The 10,419-nt window shown below is 52.6% G+C and overlaps 1 protein-coding gene across 3 annotated transcripts in view; it reads right to left on the reverse strand.

Moving 5' to 3' along the window:
- The window catches only part of CD99L2 (CD99 molecule like 2), a 30,418-nt gene extending 20,413 nt beyond the window's left edge, over positions 1-10,005 (reverse strand). For 2 of the 3 annotated variants that reach the window (XM_074551340.1, XM_074551341.1), the window contains exon 1: positions 9,680-10,005. In XM_074551340.1, the coding sequence (XP_074407441.1) occupies positions 9,680-9,989 (310 nt within the window). In that variant the 5' untranslated portion in view covers positions 9,990-10,005. The remainder of the gene's footprint in view (positions 1-9,679) is intronic. The other variant, XM_074551339.1, reaches the window with a different exon arrangement.
- Between the last annotated feature and the right edge of the window lie 414 nt (positions 10,006-10,419).

Below are 10,419 nucleotides of genomic sequence, written 5' to 3' on the forward strand. Positions count from 1 at the left end.
TCTGGTGCACCTTGATTTCAAGGCTTACTAGGAATGATATAAATTATTTGGCAGTGGTACCCAGTAAGCTCTACACCCAGCAGGAGTGATGGAGCTGATGAGGAAACCAGCCTGCAGCAGGCTCCTTCCAGCAGACATCACTGGCACCACGATGTGGGGCAGGGCCAGAAGGGATCTTTGGTGGGCAGGGGAGCCATGCTGGGACCTGCCTGGCCACGCTCTGGATGCCCAAGGGATGCAGTGCCCCTCCAGCCTGCACATGCTGAGGGCTGCACGAGGTCTGAAGGCATCCTCTCCCCACCTGCTGTGGAGGGACAGACCTGCAGCCTGCCTGCAAAGCACCTGAAGAAGCAGCACCACCGTGCACGCCCTGCCACGTCCCACAGCCCTGGGGAGCAGCTGGGGGCTCAGGCTGTGCTGCCATGGCCACACCAGGAGCTGCCAGCAGGTCCCTCTGCAGACACCAGACCAAAAACACAGCAGGGAGGAGTTTCCATCTGCTGCCCTCTTGCACAGCCTTTCCACTCCTCCACAGCAAGATTTAAAACCCCAGAGGGAAGCACCCTTGCCTTGTCTTTGCCAACAGCTGCATCTGGTCACTGGCTGGCACAGAGCCTGCCCTATTTACCAGCACAGAGGCTGCAAGGAACCCTGGAAAGCTGAGGGTCCCTGCCACAGACAGACAAACACCTCCCAGCGCCAGCAGCAATTCTGAACAGCTCGGAGGGAAAGCAAAGCCCATCCAGGTCAGCAGGACCAAAGCCAGGAAAGGCTTTGCACGGGGGTTTCCCATGGAATGCCTTGGGCTGGCAGCTGATGGCCAGCTCTGTCCCATCCCTGGCTCCGCAGCAGTGTCCTCTCTCTGACCCCACGTGAAACAAATGTTTCAGCAGCTCTTCCATCACAGGATGGCCCCAGACCAGGTAGTCCTGCTCTGGCAACACAAGATAAACAGTTTTCTTCAGTATGGGCACTCAAAGCTTTCCAGGTTTCCAGGGCTCCCTGCCATCTCAGTGCATGGAGCAGGTGATGTTTTCTAAGCAACTTTAATATGATAGCTGCTGTTTGAGGTTTGTGTCAGAGGGCTCTGCCACAGCACTGCCAAAACCTGCTTTCAATTAGCCCCAAATCAATTGCACCCGGAGCAAAAGGCTGAAAGGTTTAGAGCAGATATATTTAAGGTTCCTCCCCTTCTGGGCATGCCTGACCCCGGTCCTGTAGCTGTGCTGAGGATGGGGTGATGCCCAACTTTTTGTGCCTGGAGTGGATACCAGGACACTGCAGCCAAGGACTAGGGGAGGACAGGAAGAGTTCAGCCTGTCCCAGACCTCACAGGAGCTCTGCAAATTTCTGACCCTCTCTGGCAAAATGCCCCAGGTATAACCCTTAATAACTTAAAGGTATATAAGAAAGGGAGCTGGTTTTCTTTTCCATTTTCTTGCAGCTTGTTTGGGGATTTTTAAAGGAAGGACAAGGTATATACCTAAAGGGGAAAGAATGTCACAGCATCATTATTTTATTCCCACACCCCAACCACTTCAGAAGAGGTCAAGGGGAAATTAGCACTGAACAAACTGCACAGGATGAATGGTTAAAGATGACTTTCCAGTGATGAAAAAAACCAACAGTGTAACCCTGGGCTCAGGTTTGTCCCCACAGATGCTGTGTGCAGGTCTCTGGTGTGGACAAACTGGAGGGTGAGCTGCACCCCCATCCTGATGAGGAGCAGGAAAGAGCCAAGGCCTCTCCTGCTCCTCACCCACCCCACCAGCAAGAGGCTCCCAAGGAGCTGGGGGGACACAGCCAGGACAGCTGCCCCCAGCTGCCCCAGGGATATCCCATAATATGGCACCAGCTCAGCATGGAAACCTGGGCAGGAGGAGGAAGGGGGGACGTTTGCAGTGATGGTGTTTGCCTTCCCCAGTCACTGTCACAGGTGATGGAGCCCTGCTGTGCTGGGCATGGCTGAGCCCCTGCCTGCCATGGGGAGTGGGCAATGAGTCCCTTGGTTTGCCTCACCTGTTAAACTGCCTTTATCCCAACCCAGGAGTTTTCTCACTTTTACCCTTTCAGTTCTCTTCCCCATCGTGGGGGGAGTGAGCAAATGGCTGTGTGGGGCTGAGCTGCCAGCTGGGGTTGCACCACCACAGCTGCTTCCATGTTTTCTGCCTGCTGTCCACCCAGAAAGATCACAATGTACATTCACATTAGCCATATGATTTCTACTTACACATTAACTAATGGCTATAAATTTGTCTATTACCAAAGATGCCTGCTCTCAACCAAACAACAAACTGTGGCATGAAAGCATTTTGCTCATAACTCAGTGCAGGAACAACTGATGACAAAGTCAGTGATGCAGGAGCCCAAAGAAACTGAAGCAGGAGATGAAATGCTTATCGCCTGATTCCCGGTGGAAGAAGATTGCTCTCATCAGATAAAGATCAAGAGGAGGTGCTGTAGTTAAAAGTAGGTAAATAGGGAATTACACAGTAAAAATGCTGGTTCATCACCTGGGGTGTGATGCTCCTGTCATACTGTGCTATTTAAAATCAGCAGAGTAGCAGTGGGAGGAAGACTCGGGTAATGCTGACAGATGGAGCAGGGCTCTGGGAGAGCACGGGGGGCTCAGTTTGCTCCTGTGGCTGAGAGCATCTGTCTGCGGTGTCACCGCAGGGCTCCCGCCTGGTCACCGCTGTCCCCGCCTCCCCACAGCCCCTCCCGTGCAAACGGGAATGTTCGGGTCGGGTGGGAGGGCTGAGAGCCCAGCCCGTGCTGCTGCCGCCGGCACCCTCCTGGCCCACCCACACCCGCCGGGCTCCGGGAGCATCCCTGGGCCGGGTGGGGCTGCCATGGAAGGAACAGCACGGACAGACAGCAGGGCGGGGCCGCACCCTCCAAGGAGGAAGCACGAACAGAGACCTGCAGGAGATCATTCTGAGCAGCTGGTGCAGGAGCTGGCGGTGGTTTTTAACCGCCCAGCGGCAGCTGTGAGACCACCCCCCCTCCTGGCTCACCCACAGCGAGGGAAGCTGTGCCACAGCCCCAGCCTTTCCCAACAGCTTCTCTTCAATAAGGTGAGTTGGCTCCTTGCTTTCACACAGGGGTCTGGAGAAGTCTCTGCAAAGGGCAGTTTGGGGTGTGTATCCAGCTTCTGCTGCTTCCCATGCCCAGCACAAGCTGCATCCCCATCACCTGGGGACCACGTGCTGTATAAACAGAGCACTCTGTGCTATTAATGTGGCATGAAAGAATTTAAACATAAAACTATGCTCACTGAGTTCAAAGAGAAGTCCAGCAACAGGTCTTTTGCTCTCTCTGACCCTACTTGGAGAGGAAATAGCACCAACACTTGCAAACCCAACTGTCTGCAAGCTGTTGTGGTTCTGAGATTTTCTCTATGAAAGCATAAATAATTCACTCAGTTAAGACCATCATTACAAAAAAGAAGGAATACACTGTCTTTTCAAATATATGTTTAACCTCACTTTAAAATGCTCTATTTTCTGCACATGGTGAAAGACATGTTTGGGATCTGTGGGTGTTTTTAAAAGCATAATGAGGTCAAGGCTCAGTGCTGTCCTGGGGTGGGGAGGTGCTGATTGGAAATAACACATTCCAGTTTCCTCAGATAATTACACAGAACTGCATGCCATGGGCTCAATGTCTGCACAGGGCAAGGGATGGCACCAGCAGCAGTAGCTGGGGCCTGGTGAGTGGGGCCAGGCTGAACACCCACCCCAGGGGAAGCACCTGGGGCTGAAGCCAGACTGTGGCTGGGTCACAAAGCAGGGGCTCAGAGCAGGCTGGCAGCAGCTGGAAACAGAACATGGGATGGGATAGTTTGATTTTGGAGGTGCAACCTCTTCTGCCCAGCACTGCATTGGTATAAGGCTGCATGGTGATTTTAGGTTGCACTTTAGGAGGAATTTCTTCACTGAAAGGGTGATGAAACATTGGGATGGATTGCCCAAGGAGATGGTGGAAGCACCGTCCCTGGAGATGTTTAAGAGACTGGATGTGGCACTCAGTGCCACTGTGTGGCTGACATGGTGGTCTTTGGTCACAGGTTGGACTCAAGGACCTCACAGGTCTTTTCTGACCTAATTGATTCTGTGATTTTCTGGCCAAAAGAACTTCCAGGGTGAGAAAATGTGCCAGAGTGAAGTTGTACCAATACTGAGTCTTTCTACTTGTTCAGGTTCTGTAGTGGAAACTCAGCAAAGCTCCAAGAGGAAGGCTGTGTTCCAGATGGCAGGAGGGGACCTGGGGAGGTTTTTACTCTAAATGAGTCTGCATTAGCCTGGCATTATTTTCACTCAAATTTTACTGTCTACAAAGATGACCCAAGTCCTGCAGTAGCAGGAACACCTGATTGGAGGTGTCTGGTCACCACAGAGATGTCCCACCAAGCTGCTCAAGCTCAGCCCACAGTAAGTTCATACAGAGATCAGGCATTCCCCAAGCTCCTACCCCTACAAGAACACTTTTGCCTGCAGACAAAGCTTTAGGGACACAGACTAATGTGCTGCTCAAAATCTCATCAGCTATCTAACATCTGTTCTGCAGCACAAGCACCTCTTTTGCCATCCACAGCTGGGGCTGGAAACCTCTTCTGCTTGTTCAGCTTTTGCCTTCTACTCTCCCAGAGCCAGGGCTACAGTTACCCCTGAGCACCCAACCTGCAGCATGATCTTCTGAAGCAGGATTTCAGTAAGATTATTCCAACTTTGGCAAGTTCTTTTCACTCAGATTTCTCTGTGCATGGGCAAAGAGAGCATTTCAAAGGACAAGCAAAATTCTGTGCAGCTCTCTTTCCCCAGCACCTTGTTTGCTGGAGACAATCCTGTACCAGCCTGCAGAGCCTTGCAACAGCAGAATGCTGCTGTTCTCAGTGTCCCTTCTCCCTGTCTGAGCCACCAGCTCCAAAATCTTGCAATGCCTCTGGTTTCACTTGCTTTGGTTTTTTACACATGTATGTGGTGATTGCACCAGACCCTACAGCAACCTGGCCATCTCCTTCCCTGGATATGCTGCTCATGTGCCTGGGAAACAGAGCTCACACTCAGCATCAGCTTTCTGCCTGTGGCCCCAGCTCTCCTCCCATTGTGGGAGGTTTTGGTTTTCCTAGACAAGACTGAAAAGCAAAGGAAAAGGATTTTGGAGTGACTGCAAGGCAGTTTCATAAATATGTATTAGCATTAACTTCACCCCATCACAGCAGCAGGCTGAGCTCTCAGAAGATCAAACCCAAAGCTGCCCCTGAGCAGCTCCACTGAAACCCCTGTGACTACAAGGCAGCACTCACCTCTCTGTGCCATGGCTTGTATCAGGACTCTGCTTCCTTCTCAAAAACACTGTTCCCACAGCAGTCACGTTCCTGTGCTCACATCCTAAATCACAGCTAGTGATTCCAGCATCTGGATCCCTAACTTTGAAGTTTCCCTTTCAAACTACTTTCATGTTCTACATTTTGATGTGCCACGTTCATCATCTCCTGCTTTCCTCTATCTGAGCACTTCCCCTGATTGTGAATTGTATCAACCAGCTTACAAAGGAATTATTGCAAAGCTTTTCTCCTTGCCATCAGTGTTATGTAGTTTATTAAGCATATGTTTTGTTACTAGAGTGGCTTCAGAAGCAATGTCTAATAAAACCCCAGTTCTTCCTTTAGTTAATTGTAAAGTTAATGCCTTAAACCTCCAGTAGATATTCCTCCAAGAAGAAAACAAATTTGGGTTTAAACCGAGTAGTTTTAAAGGTTTATTCTAGTCAGCTCAGGAGATCAATAGACACTTCTGTTTTATGTGCTTTAAGGGCTGAAACACTTGCAACAGATGTAAGAAAAAAATCACATTTTTGTAGAGGGGGAAAAAAACCCTCAAGAGTTAAACAGCAATTTCCAAGCATGTTTATCACTAGGCTGGTAGAAGAAAAAAAACTAAATACAAGTAGAACCATGGAAATTAATTATTTCCACAGTTATGTACATAAATATCTGAGCATGGCACATTTAATTAATGCATATGTGTTCAAAGATGAGAGATAATTTGTAAGAAAACCAGTTTGGCTTCTCCTCCTTTGTCATACACACTGAAGACATTATCCAAGTAAAAATTATTCTTTAAATGTATTACTTTGACTTGCCACTGATACCTGGTAATTATAACTTTAATAACACAATAATGTATTATAAGAAAGATTTTTAGGAGCTTTATACAATGCTGCTATCTCCTTTAGTTTCTACAACAATGCCAAACCCAGCTTTTCTGTTGTACTCCAAATAATTCCTCCTTGCATCCCTTCTGGAACATCCATGGTGAGTGATCCTAGCAAGTGGTGGGGCACAGAGACACGGGGTCACCTGGCACTGGCAGCCCTGTTCTGCCAGCTGCATCCACAGCTGCCCAGTGCTAAACAGAGCCCAGACAACTGAAAACACCTGGAAAAGAGATGGCTCCTTCCTGCTTTGCCCATGCCCTCTGTTGGTGTGGAGGGGTGCAGGGGAGCAGCCGCAGGGACAGTGGCCATCTGTGCAACAGTTACACCGAGCTAACTGCACTCAGATTTCAGCAATTACTGTGATTGCTGCTGGGTGCTGTAGCCACTCTCAGGAGAGGTGATTTGTGAGATGCTGCCGAGTGACAACACAGCTTGACATGCTGAGGTGGCAACTTTGGAGGACACACCCAATTACTCTTATGCTTGCAGAGAGGTTTTCTTCAACCTTTTCTTAGAAAAGATAAAGCACAAAACCCGCCCGTGCCCCTTCTGCCTGGCCTGCGAGAGGAAACCTCGTGCTCCCTCCAACAGATGCTGCTCCCTCAGATGTCGAAGTTGCCACCTTTCAAAGAAAACACATCAATGCATTTCTGTACTGGCTTATGAGACTGAGGACAGGAGAGGGGAAAACAACAATTCTGGTAAGTTTCTTGCTTGTCTCTTACTGTTTTCCAGAAGCATGTGGTTAACCCTGAATGACTCATAAACACGAAACATAACTACATTCTGGAAAAGTCACAGATCTGTGAATTTCAAGCACCATGCAAGGTGCTGGCATGGGGAATGCCTGCTCTGGCTACAGGCAATAGGCTTTGCAGGGTGTTTGGTTTTCTCCACTACCTCAAAATACTTTAATGCTCTTGCCCCCAACACCCTGGGAATAGGGCAGAGTTTAGCAGCACTGGCAAAGGGGTTGGTGCCCTACAAGCAGCGCCTGTTTCCAGCACTGCAGCCACAGGCAGAGGCTGTGGGCAGAGGCAGCTTGGAGGCACAGACAGATGTGGCACAGCTGTGTCTGACAGCCCAGACAGGGCACTGAAGCACACATCCATCAATGAACGGAAATGCACTAGAACGTGATCAAAGAGAAACCCAAACCCATTCATTTCCAATTAAAAAGTCAAGTTTGCTCCTGCTTTACTGGACAGTCACAGACAACACACACATCAGTCTTGTGTCAGTAGTGGAGGTGGACCATGGCTGCAAGAATCACACTAAGTACTGATTTTGTTGTTTGTTATTCTTAGTTCTTGGTAATTAGTAAATCTCTCCGCTTCCAAGAGGCTGGGCTGCCCATAGCCTGCCTTCAGCACTACTGGAGCAGCTGTTTCAGAACAAGAAGCCAAAAAAACCCCAACAACCCGCTGGGGAACAGAGGCAATGCAGATGGCAATGCAGTGATTTCTGTCGCTGCTGTTCTGAAGAAATGGCAGAGAATGCCCTGCCTGGGAAACCACTGCCTTGGCACCACCCGTTACCTTGCCGTGGGTACAGGAGGATGGCAGGGAGGCTGTGCTCAGGTGGGGAAGGGCTCCCAGGGCTCTCTCGGGGTGTTGCAAGGCTGTTCCAACACATCTGGGAGAGGGAGGGAGGAGCAGACACCCACGCACGGGCTGGGAGAGCCGCTGCCGGGATACCCGGGGGAGGGAGCAGAGGCCCGGGGAAAGGCTGTACCACAGCTCGGCGTGCCCCGTGCGGCAAGGCCCTGCACGGGACGGGAGCCAGGAGCTGGGAACTCCCCCTGGCACAGTGATTGCCACGGAGAGGCAATTTACAACAGTTCAGAGAGGAGACAAACTTAATGTTGTTCAATTACCTGTGAAGCCTCACGCTGGCAGGAATGATTTATGAATGTTTCAGTGAAATTAATTCGGATACAAACACAGCCAAGGATATTTAAGAGCTGGACTCTACAGCCCAAGGGCTCCAAAACAGCATTTTTATTTACCCACATTGCGAAAAACACAAAATGCAAATAGCTTTAGTACTGACTAACCAGATTTTTTTTTTAACCCAAAATCAAGATTTTATGCACCATCTCAGCTCAGCCTGTCAAACTGAAATCCATCAATTAAAAATGTAGCCGCTAACCTGGTCAGCATAACCAACTCTGTACCACACTGTTACCAGCACAAACAGGTGCACAAACAGGTAAGTGCCAAATGCAAACAAACTAATTCCAGGCTGACTCATGGAAAACCTAATCTGTTCCAACAGGAAGAGCTCCTTGGGTTTCAGTTTGCTATCTGCTTTGATGCTGTTACCTTCTAATCAGTCTGTGCTTGCCGGGTGCCTCCTGGTTAATAGCAGATTTTGTTTAGAAAAACTTTCCTGAGATTTTTTACATAATTCTTGTATAATCTTTAGAAGGACGTTTCTTTTGAATTCAAACACACAGCTTTTTAAAAGTACTGTTGAGTTTTTTTAAGGAGACAAAGAGTTGTGGTAAACTTCGCATTGATTTTAATTTTTTCCTTCCTACTCTCCTAAAAACAGTATTTAATTTTTTCCTTCCTAGTTGCTGCTTAGCTGGGAACGATTTCTGGGTTAGACTGTTCTGATCTGCAGAAATAACAGTGAGACCAAAAAAAAGAGTGAGAATACAACCAGCAGCCCGACAAATTTGGGTCACAAAGAGAATCCTCTAATCCAGCAGCTCAGCGAGCAGACAGACAAACCCAAACTCCTTCGGCGGTGACTCCATGGCTACCTCTGTTTAGGATTAACTGAGCCCCAGGCTGCTCCAGAGCATTATACCTGCGGCATGGCGCTTCCTAAGCATCGCTGTCACACTGTCACCCGAAGGCAGCCGCGATGCGTCCGTCAGCAGCATCACTGTCACCTCGGGCAGGCTGGAGCCGCCCCACCTGCGGGCACGGCTGCGGGCCCGGCCCCGCGGGCAGCGGGGGTGCCGGGGCAAGGCCCGGGCAGAGCCCGGGGGGGGGCGTCGGGGAAAGGAGGGGGACAAGGACGGTCTGCGGCCCGGCCCGATGCACCGGCTGGCACCCCGCCATCGCTGCGGGCTCGGGGTGCTCTGCGCAGGGTGGGGCCCGAAGGGGGCAGCCCCTTCCCCGGGGCGATCCCGGGGCTGCACCCTCCCAGCCGGGGCCTCTCCTGGGGGCGCATCCCTCCGGCCCCGTGAGCCCCCCGGGGCAGGCTCCGTGCTACCGGGGGAACATCCAGCCCGAGAAGCCGCCACGGCGAGGGGGCCGCACCGCCTGCATTCCTGGCGGACAGCATCCCTCAGGGGCAGCGTCCCGCGGGGTGACCCCGGCCGGGGTCCGCCGTTCCTGGGCCGAGCCCGTTGCCGCGATAATGCGCACAGCTCCCCGCGGCCCCGGGCCCGAGCCCCCGGGCCGCCCCCTCCCGCCGCGCCCACCCGGCCCGGCCGCCCTACCTGCGCCCAGCAGCGCGGCGAAGGCCAGCAGCAGCCCCAGGAGGCGGCGGCCGGCCATGGCGCGGCACGGCTGCGTCTGCCGCGGGCTCGGCTCCCGACTCCGCCGGGGCGGGACGCGGCCGTGAGGGGCGGGCGCTGCGCGCCACCGCCCCCCGCCCTCCCCGCCGGGCCGCGCCCCCGCCCGGCCCTGCGCAGCCCAGGGGTGTGTGCAGGGGACCCGAGAGGTGTCCGGAGGAGACCCGCGGGCCCCGGAGCACGGCCGAGCCCCGGCACCCGCCGCCCTTTGCCGAAACGCGGCCCCAGCGCGCATCTTTCCGTCACATCGGCATCAGTGCCGCATCTGCTCACCCGAGAGGCGGGCGGCAAACAGGGATGGGGGACGCGCAGGGAACGAGGGAGGGTTTGGGACTGCCGCTGTCAGCCCCGGCACCGGGGGAGCCCCGTGTGCCCGCCGCCCCGGGCACGGACGGCCGCGCGTTCCCGCTGGGATGGGGCGGTGGCGCGGCCTGGGAGCTGTGCCCTGCTCCGGGGACAGTGCAGCAGTACAGGGGAAGGAGCTGCTGCAGTTTCACCCTTTAATGCCAGGTGTTTCACGTGGAGGTTACGGAGCTATGGAATTGTTGGCTGGAAGCGACCTCTGGAGGTCTCCAGCCCAAAGGCCCCATCGGAGCGGCACCCATGGACACCAGGTTACATCAGCCACAGCCACCTCTGAAAAGCTCCAGGGCTGAAAGCTCCCG

Source organism: Zonotrichia albicollis, chromosome 14 (genome assembly GCF_047830755.1).
Source record: "Zonotrichia albicollis isolate bZonAlb1 chromosome 14, bZonAlb1.hap1, whole genome shotgun sequence".
NCBI lineage: Eukaryota > Metazoa > Chordata > Aves > Passeriformes > Passerellidae > Zonotrichia > Zonotrichia albicollis.